Source organism: Fopius arisanus, unplaced genomic scaffold (genome assembly GCF_000806365.1).
Source record: "Fopius arisanus strain USDA-PBARC FA_bdor unplaced genomic scaffold, ASM80636v1 scaffold00124, whole genome shotgun sequence".
Taxonomy (NCBI): Eukaryota; Metazoa; Arthropoda; class Insecta; order Hymenoptera; family Braconidae; genus Fopius; species Fopius arisanus.
Window position 1 is genome coordinate 19,012 of NW_011887863.1, and position 17,233 is coordinate 36,244.

At 36.6% G+C, this 17,233-nt stretch overlaps 1 protein-coding gene across 5 annotated transcripts; it reads left to right on the forward strand.

Moving 5' to 3' along the window:
- Positions 1 to 141: 141 nt before the first annotated feature.
- hlk (hulk) lies at positions 142 to 16,881 on the forward strand. 5 transcript variants are annotated; one of them, XM_011313491.1, is made up of 27 exons: positions 142 to 453; positions 2,604 to 2,786; positions 2,978 to 3,118; positions 3,429 to 3,464; positions 3,860 to 4,042; positions 4,105 to 4,248; positions 4,342 to 4,524; positions 4,681 to 4,812; positions 5,016 to 5,330; positions 5,412 to 5,594; positions 5,702 to 5,833; positions 5,920 to 6,234; positions 6,367 to 6,696; positions 6,766 to 7,086; positions 7,158 to 7,340; positions 11,931 to 12,062; positions 12,223 to 12,546; positions 12,622 to 12,810; positions 12,969 to 13,106; positions 13,321 to 13,431; positions 14,026 to 14,123; positions 14,192 to 14,408; positions 14,475 to 14,657; positions 14,743 to 14,883; positions 14,945 to 15,268; positions 15,385 to 15,567; positions 16,116 to 16,881. In XM_011313491.1, exons 1-27 carry the CDS (start codon positions 195 to 197, stop codon positions 16,304 to 16,306), a joined length of 5,271 nt encoding a protein of 1,756 aa, XP_011311793.1. In that variant the 5' UTR covers positions 142 to 194; the 3' UTR covers positions 16,307 to 16,881. The 5 variants fall into 5 exon arrangements, with proteins under 5 accessions (XP_011311793.1, XP_011311792.1, XP_011311795.1 ...); XM_011313490.1 differs by lacking the exon at positions 13,321 to 13,431 and adding an exon at positions 13,853 to 13,950 and having other exon boundaries at positions 13,998 to 14,123; XM_011313493.1 differs by lacking the exon at positions 13,321 to 13,431.
- Positions 16,882 to 17,233: the final 352 nt, after the last annotated feature.

A 17,233-nucleotide genomic window follows, 5' to 3' on the forward strand; every position in this document is an offset into this window, starting at 1 on the left:
GAAACGGCGATTGCGCGGGCGTTGTAAGGTGTAGCTAATGTGTGTAGTTTAGTCAGTTGAAAGTGGTGGGTAAAAGAATTAAAAATAAAATTGGCCCCCCCGGGGTACGTCGATTTGGGTACTTGGCAGTTAGTGTGACGATGTCGAGGACGAACGACGTTTCGACGTTGCGCTGCCATCAGTGGCGGACGACGATGACGAGGCCCAGTGACCTCCTCATTAAATTACTCATTATCCTAGTTGTATTAATTTACACGTGTCAAAATGCCGGCAGTACCAAGATAAATAAACAGGATACATTGCACGCTGGTAGAGAGAATATCCAATACGGCAAGACAGTGACAACAGGACAGCATCACCAAGGAAGAGACAGCGAACCGGTTATTGAGGAGGTCAACGCTAAACAACTCGAGCGCATATTAAATGACAAGGATTTTGTTGCTGTTTACTGGTGTAAGTACATTTCACCTCAAATGCACGTGCAAAAATTCCATAATCCATTATCACTTTTTCAAATTTGAAACTTTTCACATTTCTACAATTCCACATTTCCCTGTACCATCTGACGCTGTATAAGACATAACACCAATTTTACCAAATATTTCATTCTCTGACAAAACAGTCGTATAAAATTTTCACGTTCGACTGATAATTGTCGAGATTTTCGAGATAATTGGATGGAATTGTGGAATTGGTAGATTATCAGATTGGCAGATTGGCAGATTGGCAGATTGGATTGGTCTTGAGCTGCTATCGTTTTGCTGCCTCCAAATTGATGATCAATGATATGCATACTTTTGGTTGATGATTGTCTTTTTGGGGCTTGTGGGATCGTTCCATTGGGCTTTTAACTTTTTTTTTTTCTCTTGGGATGAAGAGCAACAAGGTCTAGCCATAGACGAAGCCGTTTACCCACAGTGGCCTGCACCGCTTTTAGAATACGTACAAAGTTATTTTGGCACCGCGCCGTTTTATCCTCTGTCCCACTCGAAATATTCCCCTTTCCCCTTTCCCCTTTCCCCTTTCCCTCGGTGATTTGGTTCTCCCGATGATGGTTTCGTCCGGAAAACATTGGTTTTCAATTTTTTAACAATTTTATTCGATCCATTGATGAACCAAACAGGGTACCACTTCCTCTTGCTATCCCCTCCATCGTGGGTGAGGCAGCAATCACCCGGTGCGCTGACAATTCTCGAGGCAATCAGTTGATTTGTTTTGGGTAATTGGTTTAATAGCCACTTTCGTGGATCTATCGACACCCTCTCCGTTAAGAAACATGAAAAAAGAAGATGACATTGTCGACGCCTCGAGTTACCCCGGGCCAAATGTGTGCCGGTCGAAAAAGTTAGTCTAAATGCGTTCACTTTTGAATTTCGGAGCGAAGCCGAGAGAAATTTCCGGCTTCAGACTAAGAGTTTGGGGGTAATAACAGATTGTGGGGATATATATATATTTTTTTTACAAGTACAAAAGAACATTTGAAAAATGTCATACGGTAGATTTGTTTTATTTTTAATCGCCGTTTTGCTCTCAATCTCAAACCAATAAGTCACGCAGTTTGGCATCTTTTATTCAACATCGTTACTATTTCAGTATGTCGAATTCATAAATGTATCATTTCAATAAATAGGGAAAAAAGAAGAAAAAAAGAAGTTGTAGATGGAGGGAGAAGGTCGGTGATGAACACCTCCACCCGCGCAAATTTGCTTTTTGAGAGCGATGGCAAGTTATATCCAGCGTTATAATATCAATTCCGAGACATGCGCAGAGACTGATATATTTTTCACTCAGGAGTTACGGAAGACTAGTTCAATGAATTCAAAATTACGGGATAATTACTATTGTAATTATTGTAATAATTTTTGAAGAAAAATGTAGATGGATTATTGGATGGGATAAAATGATAAAATGATAAAATGATAAAATGATAAAATGATAGGTTCGATAGGGAGAATTGAATTGAATTGAGCCCTGAAGTGATAATCTAAGTTATGAAAAAGAGCAAAATTATGGAAATGTGTATTTCGGTCTCTGCCAAAGCCTTGGCCGTTCTTTGGTTTGTACCAACCCACATATACCCTCTCTTCATTGGTGAAGAACCATTTTGTGTGCTCTGCAATTTGAGTTGCGCTTGCGCTCGTTAGCAATTATTGGACGGTACAAGTAGAAGGTGTTGGGTTACAAAAACCCACCGGTGGAATCCTCTTTATTTATTCACCACCAGCTTGTCTATTTTACAACGTTAATGTACGATGCAATGGTTATACCATAATCCTGGATAATTACCTCCAAATAAAAAATTACCTCTCCAAAAAGTCTATCAATTGCAAATAAAAAATCATACTTGCGTCAAGTAAATTATCGGTCATTAATCAAAAATTTAAACGCTCTAGATTATTATTTTATTGTATTGAATTGATTGAAGGTGGAAAAATGTGAAAAACCGTTAACTTTTACTGAAAATTTTTGTCTTTATTTTTAATCGTCACTATTTAGGTTTTCATATGATTTATTTTAATTTAGATGATTGAGTTGTAGTGGTAACAATACAATTGAAAGCTGCCCGGAATATCTTTGAATTGTAATGGAAATGATTTTTATAGATGCAAGGAGCTGTACAACGTGCGATAAAGTTCTTGCCGAGCTCGAGAAAATCGACGACGACACTGACACATTCGGTGTTGACTTTGTGAAAATTAATGACAAACGCCTGGCAAAACAATATGGAATTAAAAATTTTCCAGCACTCACGTACTTTAGGGAGAAGGAGCCAATTATTTACGAAGGTATTTCAATCATATCAGTTCAGTTCAACAACCAATTAATTAATCCCATCCCAAGACAAATTTCATAAGTTCCATTATCCCCTTAAATCCGATTCACTGTCAATCTGTTGAGAATTACAATCATATTTTCCATGGAATTCCCAACAACTTTAGATTTATAAATAATTATGTCCGGGAATTTTCGTCGATAGGTGATTTGATGGACGAAGAAAGTGTCCTAGACTTCCTAACGAGTCTGGAGGCAATGGATCTTCCTGACAGGATCGAAGAGGTGAATGCAAAAATCCTAGGAAAAATTGTGGAGGACACCGAATTCGTCGCAGTACTCTTCTGTGAGTGGAAAAATTCTCAATGAAAAAATGAAGACAACAATTCGAAAATATTTATTTATTGAAATGTCCATGTTCGTCCGTCTCTGTTTAAATTGTTTCTGGCTTCTGTACATGCGGAAGATATGAATTTAATCAATTGTTCGTTTACTGGTTGAGCCCTAAATTTGCATGTAAATTTATCAGGAAAAGAAACGAGTCCATGGATCGTGCGATGTTTCGAATGAACCATTAATGTCGCACACTGTTTCCATTATTTTTTTTCGTTTGTTGTTTCTTACGAAAATATTTTTGTGTGTATTTCATCTGTCAGGTCCGAATACGGAGCGGTGCACAGGTGCTGGTTCCAGTAAGTATTCATGTTATTTGAAAAATATGCAATTGGCATTTCACATGAGATTTCCTTTACAAATAAATCAAAAGGAATTGAATAAAATTTCAATCTGAAACTCATGCAACACCTCAATTGTCCGCTCTAAGAAAGAGTAGAAAAGAGAAAAGAAAAAAAAAAAGAGAATCCTTTTCCACTCGGCATCAGACACTTGTGAATATGCATGCTTTTTTTTTCATTTTTTTTCTACCCTGCTTTGGTCATGACTGCATTAACTGTGTATAATCTCCCCAATAATAATAATAATAATAATAATAATAATAATAATAATAATAATAATAATAATAATAATAATAAATCAACATGTCAAACAACGCATCAGTAATATGAGTAATTGATTTGGAATGGGACAGACAAACCGGACTGCAAGAAGTGCGCAAAGGCATTGCAGGAGCTGGAGAACATAGATGATGAAGCTGATCAGTTAGGGATTGGATTCGTTAAAATAGCAGATGAAGAACTTGCTGAGGAATATAATTTGGGAACACTTCCGGCTTTGGTTTATTACCGGCATCAGATACCAATCATCTACGAACGTAAGTCTCTCTTGATTTTTTCAGAAAAATTTGAATTGTTTTTACATTATTTTTTTTTTAAGATGAACTGAGCAAGGAGGAGGACGTCCTCGAATGGTTGGTCTCCAATAAGAGCACTGGAGATGAGGAAGATGTAATCGAAGATGTCACAGCTAAGACCCTGAATACTCTCATCGGAAATATGGACAATCTGGTCGTCCTCTTCTGTGAGTTATTTTTCCAATAGAAATAAAAGGAATACATTTGTCAGGGAAAGCAGGTGGAATTTTCTGTCAATTAATTGCCTATGTCTTCTCCAGATGATCATGGAGATGACGACTCAATGCAGGTGCTGACTGAGCTGGAGAAGATCGATGATGATCTTGATAAGCATGGCATCCAATTCGTGAAAATTGACGATGACAAAGCCGCCAAGGATTTTGGTATTGACAGTGTTCCAGCAATCGTCTACTTCGAACGACAGATTCCAAATGTTTATGACGGTAAATATAATCGTCAAATAATCACTCTGCTTTATTAGAGGCGATGCACTGACAGGAATTCATCTCCAACTATTTGGCCTGATGAATTCATCTCTTTGTCTTCGTTTTTTTTTTTGGTAGTTCTGTGCTAGGTTAAATTGATTTTAAATATATTAGGTGATGTTGAGAATGAGGATGAAATTCTCGAGTGGCTACTTTCTCAGTTGGAAAAGGATGAGATCGAGGACGTCACTGATGAGATGTTGGATCGTCTCGTTAAAGAAGGAAAAACCATTGCAGTCCTTTTTTGTAAGTTTTTCATAGCAATGAGAAAAAAATTAATTGTAAAATTTCTCAAAAATTCATGACATATTCAAAATTCACAATTGAAAATAATTATTGTAATTATCTTCTGTAACTCTTCAATCATAGATTTGAACAGATTTTTCCTTCCATGTTTTTTGTAAGAGGAAAAATTTTGATGAATCCAAATGATAAATGAATTATTTTAGACGACAACAACGAGCGCAAGTCCCAACGGGTTCTCAACGAGCTGGAGAATATCGACGACGAGTGCGATCAGCTGGGGATCGTCTTTGTGAAGATCGATAACGCCGAAGAGGCCGAGGAATACGGTATAGAAAAGACACCAACACTGATATACTTTGAAAAGGGAATTCCTACCATTTATGAGGGCAATCTTGAGGATGAGGAGAAAGTTCTCAAGTGGCTGGAGCAGCAGCAGGCATCTGACCAGATTGAAGACATCACTGACGAAATGTTAGACATGGTGATTCAAAAGATGCCGCACGTTGCTGTTTTATTTTGTGTGTAAATTTGTACATTTTATGATAGCTGACCTTTATTTTTTGAAAAAGAAGATTGAAAGAATGTAATTGTGCGTACAGATGACAAGGACCAGAAGAAGAGTCAGAAAATAGTCACTGAATTGGAGAACATTGATGACGACTGTGATGAACATGACATTGCATTTGTGAAGATTGATGATGACGAGGAGGCCAAGGAGTATGGAATTGATACATTCCCTGCTCTTGTGCTCTTTGAACGAGGAATCCCTCATATGTATGATGGTGAGAAACAGAATGTTACATTTATATTTTAATATATAACAAATGAATCATTAATTTGTAAAGAAAAAAAAAAAGAAAAAAAAAAAAAAAACTCCCTCTGGTTCCAGGTGATCTGATGAACGAAGACCAGCTCCTGGGCTGGCTCCTTCACCAGAAAAAGCACCGGGAGATTCCTGAAGTGACTGACGAGATGATGGAAAAGCTAATTGAGAGCACAGAGTACCTGGCTGTTCTGTTTTGTAAGTAATCTGATGTAAGTCTCCATAACCCATTGATTCTCCAAGAATCCAGGACTCAACTGATTGGAATCGTCTGCCATTTCCAGATGACAAAGAGGACAAACAGAACATGAGGATTTTAAACGAACTGGAGAACATCGACGACGAACTTGAGAAAGAAGGAATTGTCATCCTGAGAATTGACAACGACGCCGAGGCCAAGGAGTACGGAATCGATCATCTTCCCACTTTGGTCTACTTCGAGAATAAGATCCCAGCACTTTACGAGGGAGATCTACTTAATGAAGATGAAGTTCTGGAGTGGCTGATCGAGCAGAAAAATACAGCTACCATCGAGGAAGTCACTGATGAAATTCTCACTGATCTGATTGACGAACATGAATACGTCGTTGTATTTTTCAGTGAGTTTTACCAATGATTTGACGAGAATTTCGTAGATAAATATCAATAAATATTAATTTTTTGGAGTTTTAAATTAAAATTTAATAAAATCGAAGCAGATAATTTCATGAACGATTTTTCGAATTGATCAGGTGGTCGTTGCGATGATGGAGGTGAATGCGAGATTGTCTTAAAAGAGCTAGAGAACATTGATGATGAGCTAGACGAAACTGGCATCATATTCGTGACGACAGAAGATCTGGTAGTAGCTAAAAAGTACGGAATCAAGCCCCTCCCAGCCCTGGCCTTCTTCAGGAATAAGGAACCACTGATTTATAGTGGAGATCTTGAGGACGAGGACGAGGTCCTCTCATGGTTGACCGACGAGAACACCCTGGAGATCCCAGGAAAAATTGAGGAAGTCAACTCGAAAATGTTGGAGAACATTCTCGATGAAAATGATCACGTGGTTGTGTTTTTCTGTAAGCGACAATTGATTAATTGATGATTCACTGGGTAAATTGCAATAGATTTGTAATTATGTTTTATAGACAAAGAAGGCGACAAGAAGAGCCACAAAATCCTCCAGGAACTGGAGAATATCGACGATGAGTGCGAGGAGGAGGACATTGATTTCGTAAAAATCTCTGATGATGGAATCGATAAAGAATACGATCTCCCTGGACTGCCAGCCCTAGCATTTTACCGCCACAAATTCCGACAAATTTACTCTGGTGATATGATGCATGAAGAGGCCATTCTCGACTGGGTACTGGAGCTTAGACGATCGACTCCAGACGTAATCGAGAATGTCGACAGAAAGACACTCCAGGTCCTGATCAATGATGTCGAGCATCTCGCTGTATTTTTCTGTGAGTTGGTTGAAAACTTGTTCTTTCGTCAATTGACATCTGCAATTGCTAAATTATTCTGTAAAATGTAGATGATGAGCATGATGAGACATGTCGTGAGATTCTGGAGGAGTTGGAAACGATCGATGATGATACCGATAAATATGGAATTCAGTTCGTAAAATCAAGTGATGCAAAACTAGCTGCTGAAATAGGCATCTTCTCGTTTCCAGCACTCGTCTATTACGAGACTGGTGTACCCATCATGTACGACGGTAAGAGTCTGTGAACAATTATTTTCTTAAATTTTAATAGTGAAGTGGTAAAAGGGATTGTCCGAAAAATAAATGACAAGTCATGTTTAAACATGATATTATCCAAGGTAATATTAATTGTACAAATATTACCAACTTAAATTTTGACATTTCAATTGCCTTTTCATTAATTTTGGACAAAAAAATTTCCCTCAACTAAAAATAAAGCCACTACTGATTTAAACGATAAAATCATCCTGTGTTTTCAATATTTGTTCCCTCAATAAAAGCATGTCATTCCATCCCATTTAAAAAAAAAAAGAAACAATCAAGGCATTCTTGGAGTAATGAATAATGAGAAATTCGACAATTAATAAACATTTGTCTCGAGAGCCAGTGATTTAAAGAGAGGCTTATTTTTTCTTCAGAAAACCACTCGTCGTCGAGACTCTTCTTCCATTGTCGATGTCGAAGTTCAATACCCAATCTGTTATAAAATCAATTGAATAAATTATTCTATACATGTGTGCGTGTTGTCTGACTTTTATAGGTAATCTTAAGAACGAGGACAAAGTTCTGGAATGGCTAATCGAGCAAAAAAGTAAGAAAATCTATAGAATGATGTTAATTATAACGGGTGGACTATTTTTTGTTACTTTAATATCAATCGTAACTACTGATTTACCGTTATATAGAAATTACAATAATGTACACAAGGCATAATATGCCGTGCCGTTGCGTACGCGCTCACGAATTTTTTAATACCAAAAATATTTTCTTTTTTGTTTTTTTCCAATCAGTACAGCTTATTGCATTTTTATTCACTACAATCTGCCTGTAGTTTTAATTTTCAATTTTCCCCCATCAATCTAAAAAATTATTCATCCCCAGGGGATGACTAACAATTTTCGTCAAACAACTTCGAATTCAATGGAATTTTTTGTGTCATTACACTGATTAATTAAAATGTAATTGATCTTCATGTTCAGCCCCTCCTAATTGTTGAGTTAAAACTTATAATTGACCCTTTGATTTCGACTCGTGAAATATCACAGAAATGATCGAGTAATGATTTTATCTTAAAGGACTTAATTTTTAAAAATTCGCATATTCTCCAAAAACTGCTTTACTATTGATTTATTATTTTCTTCTCTGAATTCTCTTCTCTGTCTTGTATCGCATGGCGCCTCATTTTGCTTACAAGAATAATTACAAGGAATAATGAGAGTATTGTTAAAACCTAGGAGTATTATTTATCAACTAGCGGAATGGGCACACCTCCAGCGGCTGTTTAAAATTTAATTGACGTTTATTTTTTCTTATCGGGAAAAGATCGCGAATCGGACAATCTTGTATAATATATATTTTTAAATATCGAGAAACGTGTCGTTTATCACATGTGGTTCATCTTGATACACAGGTAATGATGATGGCGACGAAGATAATGATGATAGTAATGAAAATGATGATAATGAAAGTGACAGAGATGAAGATGATGATTATAAGGAAGATGATAAAGATGGTAAAGATAATGGCGATGACGAAGATGATGATGATGATGATGATGATGATAAAGAAGATGATGATGATGATGATGATGATGATGATGATGATGATGATGATGATGATGATGATGATGATGATGATGATGATGATGATGATGACGATGACGACGACGACGACGACGACGAGGATGAGGATCATTATGATAATGACGAGAAGGGGCAGAGGAAAGCACTCAAGAAAATCCTTGATAAAGGTAAAAGGGGAAGACAACCCCTGAGACGAGATAAAAGCCAAATGACAAATCGATAGATCCATGATTGATCCATGATACCTGACGATAATTTAAAATTCATTGAGACGGACTCGTTAGTAGGTAAAGCCACTGGATCAAAGGGTCGTGGTGGAGTCAATGGGGAGTTCAATGCGTGGCAATTTGCACTTTTTTGTACTTGTTTTTTAATTTTCTCTCTAGTTTTAGATTTTTTAGTTTCGAGGGTAATCCACTCCGTTGGGCGAGCATTACTTTTTTGTCATTCCCATCGGCTTTCTGGAGGGCGTACACCACTATTTTCTTATGATGTGCGATGATCCGAAAATTTTATCATTTTATTAGCTTCGGAGTTAATTTTTTAGATTTTTGAATTTTTCTTTATTATCATCTATCAGTTGATTAATATCGATTTTATTCCCAGATTACACCGATTAATTCATTGTGCTAATTTATTAATTGACTGGTTAATTGTGTTGAGTAATTATTTACGGAATTAATTCAACTTGACCGATATTTGACGTTCATTCAACACAGGGAAAAATTTACCTGTAAATTTTCTGTTAATTTCCAACTAGTTTTATTCAAATAGTTATATTCAAATATTTTCTTGCAATCCGCTCATTTCTCTTTAATAAATAAACATAGATAATGTGAATTGATGAGGTATTTCAAATATTTTTTTCAACAACCCAAAAACTGGATCATCGCCACATCTGATCTCAGATTCTCAGCAAGTTTTTCACCAGAATGCGTAGAATAATAGTGTAGATCGCCCTAACAATTTTGACACTTTAATTTCAAGAGCTGGAACTGCACGTGTGCCTTTTTGCCGACTCTAATTATTCATAGATAATTAACATCCGACTCCACCTTCCCCTCCCCCTTCCCCTCCCTCGTTTAACGTGCGTAAAAAATAGAGATCAAAAAAAAAAGAAAAAAAAAAGAAAAAAAAGAAGAAGAAGAAGATTGCAAAAAAATGTGCCACTACAAATACTCTGTTTTATTTGCTTGACCCAGGCGACGGCTGTTTCTACATTGGAATGGGTGGTAAAAGCGCGAAACCCATGATACCCTCCTATGAGCCTTACCAGTGCTGTCGGGCAAACGTCCCAGCTCCAACCAAGATAGCAAAGGCTCAGCATGTCACCCACCAATCATCAAAGGTATCACCATCACACAGTAGCAAGACACCGGCGAGCCTCAAACAAATAAACAAACTCACACCAAAGGAGACTAAGAAAAATATCAAGTCGAGTGAAACGAAAACCAAAGGCAAGAGAGGATTTTTTGGAAGTGGTAATTATTAAATAGAAAAAAAAAAAAAAAACAAACAAAAGTTTTGGAAAATGAGGAAGAAAAACATTTTGCAGTTATCGCTGGCTTGCCCTACCTCATTAAGATCTGATTCACACGTTATTCCACTGGAGGACTTAATGGGTTGCAACAATTTCCACTTCGGGTTTATCCATTGGAAAATCATTCAGCCAGTGGGGGTGGGGGTGGGGGTGGGGGAGGGTTTTATTCAAATTTGTCATTTTCACTGGTATTTCGTCGCCCAGTCATTATCGCAACAATGATTTTGTAAAAGTCAGGGGAAATATGTCAATATTTTTTAATTATCTGTTTTGGATTTTTTTTTTTTGTCGGTCGTTAAAAAGTTCGGTTGTAAAAGATCTTTGCACTAATTTATGTATAATTTATTATTCGCTGTGACGGTTTACGCATTAATATTGAGCTGGTCACGCCATTCGATATTTTGGTTGAATTTTTCAATTGTCAATTGGTGTTTTGAGCGCATTTCTTCATATTCCGCATTTTTTTTTTTTCTGGTTTTGGGGAGATGTAGATGTTGATTAATGGTAAACAGCCGCTGTACCATCCAGTTTTTATGCTAAAATAATGAATTGAAGGGTCGAAGAATCATAGGGGCTACAGCTAGCTGTAACAACGCCTGAGTTCATTATTGTGGTTGTTCTGTTCGTTATAAATTATAATGAGTCCTTTGAATCGACGCACGTGACAATTGGACTATAGATATTTATACGAATGTATATATTAATATATAAATATTATATTGGAAGTAATTTATTTGTAAATGTAAATTGTACAGCGGTTTTTGGTGGAAAGATCATCTGTACGGAGAAGAAATTTCAATAAAATAAAGAAAAGGAAATGGAAAAATTCGACGTTCTGTCGCCTAATTCTAAATATTTTTATTCTCGATTTCAAGGATTCTGGAATTTGTCGTAGCCATTCCAGAACAGTCCGCACTTCAGCAACTCATACACCTCTTTTTTTCTCCTTATATTATTATTGTTAATTGATTTATTTTTATTGTTAAGGAATTTTGATGCCGATATCTCCTTATTATTTTTCATATACTTATGAATAGTTGGTGAGACATTGGATCTTGTAATAATAAAATTCGAAGACGATATTAGAAAAATTTTCCATGTCAATTTGCCTATTTTCTCACCCGTTTCTCAGAAATTTGGTTTAAAAAAAATGGAAAAAATGAGAATATGTCGGCAATAAATCTTGAAGCGTTATTGAAAGTATTTCTCTATGAATTTTATTTAATTGGTTGGAGTGAAATGACAGGTAAGAAATGTACGCATATAATTAATCTCTAAAAAATTTATTTTTGTTTCTTAAGAATTTGCAATTATTAGGTAATTAATTGTTTTATCTTCCTTTTTATTTTGGATTTTGGCTGTTATTCCGTTATTCCAAATTGATAGAAATAAAGATAAAGCTCGATGAAATCCATTGGACAAAGTTCCTCTGGGCAAAATCCCATTGAAATTCACTGGATTGTCATTGCAAAAATCCAGGAAATCTTTTGGATGAATCGGAAGTTCTCGACTGGATGACGAAGCAGAGGAATGATGCCAGCATCGAAAAAATAAATCGCGAGCAATTGCAGAAGTATATCGAGACGAAAGAGTTCCTCGCAGTTGTCTTCTGTAAGTTCCACTTGAAAAACTAATCCTAAATAGCCCGGCAAAATTCCAGGGAATAATTCATCCTAATTCATCCTATTATTATAAAATTCATTTTTTCAATGTTTTTTTCAATTTTTCAAACAAGTGCAGAAATTTCATTTAAAGTTTGAAAAAATTGTAGACAAAGAGGAGGACTCGGAGAGTCCCAGGATCCTCCGTCATATCGAATTGATCGACGACGAGGCAGCGGAGTATGGAATAAAAATAGTGCAAATGGGGGATCGTCTGATGGCGAAGAAATATGGTTTCAGAAATCCCCCGGGGATAACGTACTTCCGTAAGGGGAAGTACATCAATTATGACGGGGATATAGACGACGAGGAGGAGATCCTTGACTGGCTGACCAACCCAGAGAACATGGAGTTGACGGATCACATAGAGAGGATCAATCGAAAAATGTTCGACAAGATACGACAGACCAACGATTACGTCGCTGTATTCCTTTGTAAGTCTCCCTTCGTTTCAATAAATTAATATAAACAGTTTAAATATTATTTTACTGTGAACCACCTGTGGATAGACAGCAAAGAGTGCAAACAGTGCAGTCGAGTTCTTATGGAAATCGAACATATTGATGACGAGGCAGATCATGCAGGCATTAATTTTGTTAAAATTGATGATAAACAACTCTCCAAAGAATTTGGAGTTTTTGCTCTACCCGCCATTTTGTTCTTCAGAATGGGCTCCAAAGAACCCGTTATTTATGCTGGTAATTATATTAGATTGTTTTCCAACACATGAAGACTATTTTTCCCCATAATAATATTTATATTTATATTAATATTTACATTATAAACTTGTCAACAAGAATTGTTAATTTACTGATGAATCCAGGAAGAATTTCGGACTGATTATATTGGTCTGCAGGTGACCTATACGATGAAGATCAGATCCTCCAGTGGTTGATGGTGCAGAAAGATCCTTCTGGAGAGGTAATAGAAGCCCTCGAGGGCGAGGACCTTCTGCATTTAATCCGAGAATCGGATGCCCTAGCGGTTTATTTCTGTGAGTAGAAAAACCCTGTCACCCAAACTCTCACCACGGAAAAACAGTAATGAAAAATAATTCGCTTCGTTGCATGCTAATTGTCTTCGCTAATCTCCTCTCTATAATGAAGTCTGATTTTTCTTATGTTTTGTTTTGTTTTGTTTTTTTTTTGTTTTTTTTTGTTTTTTTTTTTTAATAATTTCTCGTGCTGACTTGGAACTAATGCTCGTAGGGAACGGAACGCTTTGCGACATGTGCCAATCGAAAGCATTTCGCAAGCAGATGCGGCACAAGCAGGAGCAGAGGATTGCCGAACAGGTTGAAGCGACCGAAGATGCCATTGGTATCGACTATAAGCATAATGCTAAATTAATAATTTTAACCCTCTAGCTTTGGACATAGTGCTTTCTTCCACGCACGTGGCTCTTTGCCATCTTCTGCGCCGCACCTTTGGCATTTTGACAGCTTGAGCTTGAGATCATCACTCTATTTTTAATTAATTATTTTTGCCCAGAAGTAAAATTGACTCGAACGAGTTGACTCGAGTTTTTAAAAAATTAAGAAATTAGAGGAACAGAACATCTAACATCTTCACGGCACACAGAAAGACACGAGAGGATTGAAAAGACGAGAAAATTGAAACTTCAAATTAAATGCCTCAATATAGGATTAATATCGCCTTGTAGTGATGAAACACTGAGTAACAGTTGTATGAATGATTCCCCGCTATTTTATTCATCATCCGAACGCAATAATCTTTCCAGATATATTCATTAGCGCCACGAGGATGTTTAAATTCCTCAGTACTTTATGCATGGACTTGCACTTTTCTGCTGATATTGTGCTTGGTGGCTTTGAGGAGGTGATTTTCTTTTGTTTTTTGTTTTTCATTTTCATTGAATTAAATAGTTTCCCCCCTCCCCTCCCTCCCCACCAGACAGCGACGAGTGCGAGCAGTGCGCTGGAATCCTGGAGGAATTGGAGAACATTGATGATGACTGTGACAGACATGGGATTACGTTCGTAAAAACACAGGTAAAATGGCAACTGGCAATCCTGAGGCTCCTGAAGATGTTGATTCTGTTATGTTACAATGATTTAAGGACTTTAAAATAGCTGATGATTATGGAGTAACTGACTTCCCAGTGCTCGTCTACTACGAGTCTCAAACCGCTAATGTCTTTGAGGGGGATCTAGCTGAGGAAGAGGAAGTACTCCAGTGGCTAATCACTCAGAAAACAGAGGATCGAATCGAGTTGATTACTCGAGTTATGCTGGAGTCCGCTGTAGAAGATACGCAATATCTCGCTGTCTACTTCTGTTGGTTAAATTATATATTATAACATCCAGCTGTGATATTGTCAATGAATACATTTTATTTTCTAGATAAACAGAACTGTCACATTTGTGATGATATCCTGGAGGGACTGGAGCGCATCGACGACGAGTGCGATGTATTTGGTATTCACCTTGTGAAAATACGAGATCCACAGCTGGCGAAGAGATACTCCATCAAGACATTCCCAGCTCTAGTCTACTTCAGAAATGGAAATCCACTGCTTTTTGAAGGTTTGAAAAATCAATGAGGAATGAACTTTTTGTAAAAGCCCACTTTTATTGAATTGATTGGAATGTCTTTCAATTCCCGTCCCAGGAGATCTCCAGAATGAGGATTCTGTTCTGGAGTGGCTGATCGATGATGACAATCGAGAGCTAGCGGATGAGATTGAATCGGTGAATGATAGAATGCTCGAGAGGCTTTTAGATGAATCTCCATTTCTGGCTGTTTTCTTTTGTAAGTAAAATTTGATGAATAATTGCACAAATTAATTGGTGATTTAAATGGACTTTTCAAGATGATGAAGACTGCCCAGAGTGTGAGGAGATAATGGAAGCCTTAGAGCAAATAGACGGGGAAGCCGATCTTTTTGGAATAGATTTTGTCAAGGTCTCGAGTCAAGAAGCTGCTGAGAAATACCAAATCATAAATGTTCCCTCGCTGGTTTACTTCAGGAAGAAAGTCCCTCTGATTTATGACGGGGACTTGACGCAAGCCGATAAAATTCTCCAATGGCTGACATCTCAGGATGTTTTCGAGATCAAAAACGAGATCGAGGAAGTTAATAAAAAAATGCTGGACAAACTCCTGGAGGAAAATGAATTTGTCACAGTTTTCTTCTGTATGTCGATGGCATCCATAAAATTATTGTGTGAAAAAATTAATTAAAAAATCTGAAACGTGCCCATTTTTCAAATTAAATATTTAAAGCTCGTTAAATGACATCTTTGATTTCAGATGAACATAACAATAAGGAAAGTGCAGAAGTTAATCAAAAACTTGAGAGCATCGACGGTGAAACTGACAATTTGGACATAACATTCGTCAAAATGGCGGACACTCGTTACGCTAGAAAATGGGGGGTTACGAAATTACCAGCAATTGTCTATTTCCGTAAGAAATTTCCTAGTATTTATCGAGGTAAGTCGAGCTATTAGATAATATTAATAAAAATTGGATTTCTTTTGTCCATTTTTCTTTTTTATCATTTTTATGAGCATGAGCGGCCGGTCAACTTGATAAAATTCTCGTTTTCAAATGCATTTGCAAATGTTTTATGAGAATAATAACAGAGATTATAGGGGAGATTGCTAGGGCTTATGGAAAGACTTTAATAAGGGATCGCATTGCTACGGAATGCTACGGAATTAAAATCAGAGCCCGTACCTGAGGAAAAATTTTTTTGAATTTTTCTTTGAAAAAAATAATTAATTCCATTGTCACGGACTCTGAAAATAATCAATACTCTCGGGCCCGCGCTCTGTTTTACTTACAGGTATAGGGCTCTCACCATGATGAAGGTTCTGTGTAGGCACTAGTAATCTTCCCTATAATCTCTGATATCTCGCAGTGATGGAGAGTTCATCTTTTGGCTCTCTAACATGACACTCTCCAGTCCATGCTTTTTTTTTTTTTTTAACACAGAATAGTAATAATGAATAAAGATCAAATGACTGATGATTTTTCAGGACATCTGCACAAAGAAGCGGAAGTCCTAGAGTGGCTGAGGAAGAACAGGTTCCGTCAACCTGAGCTGAATATATACATGTATATAATAATGGGAATAACAGTTTTATTTGGATTGTATACCGGTTTCCTCCTCTCCTGCTTCCGCTCAGATCCAAGTCCAGCACCCGTTGCACATCCAAAACAAGCGTAAAGACGATTCCATCTGACTCCATAAATTAATGTACTCTGTCAGCAGTATTTGTTGTTCCATAATTAAAATTTTTGACATTTTCGTCGAAATAAAAGGAAAGAAATGAAGAAGAATACGGTCACGAATGATAAAATATCGTGGATGCCACTTCCAAGACTTGAGTATCAAATTCACAGATCAATTTCTTTTTTTTATATATTATGTCACTTATTTTAATTTAAATAATATATAACATAATGTATAGAGATAAAACAGAAAACACCTGTATTTATAATTTTTGTTGGCTTATGTTGTTGTTCAGTCTTTATCTCCAACTGTTATATTTTAACGAAATACAGATTTTATCCCGTGTAATATAAGACATGTATGTATCGTCGTCGAATATTCAATGTTATACATAAATCATAATCTCGGAAGTAGAAAAGAAGCAAAAAATATCATGACGAGAGTTATTATGTTGTCGAAAATCTCTGATAAATCAATAAAAAGGATGTTTACCTTTTGGACCAATTTTTTAGTGTTCAACGGGAGAAGGTTGCAATTGATGTCGCAAATAAAATAACATTTTCAATTTATAACAACTGTATTTTTTTTTAAATCCATTCTTCAATTGTTCTCCTATACTATGACTTACTATACCAAAGATTTTATTTTATTTTTTAAAGATTTTTTATTTAATTTTATTTTCTGCTGTACGAATGCTTTTTGTTTTTCATTTGTTTAACTGAAATTTAGCCGACTGTAGAACGTGCGGAAGGGGGAAACCACATCTTGTGGAATTTCAACGAAAAAAATTATTCAATATGTTGAACATATACCACTAATGAATTTATATTTTTAAACGAGCGCGTTGTCCTAGCGGTAACGTGCTTGCCTACCACGCCAACGGCCCGGGTTCGATTCCGGCATCATTCAATTTTTTTTTTT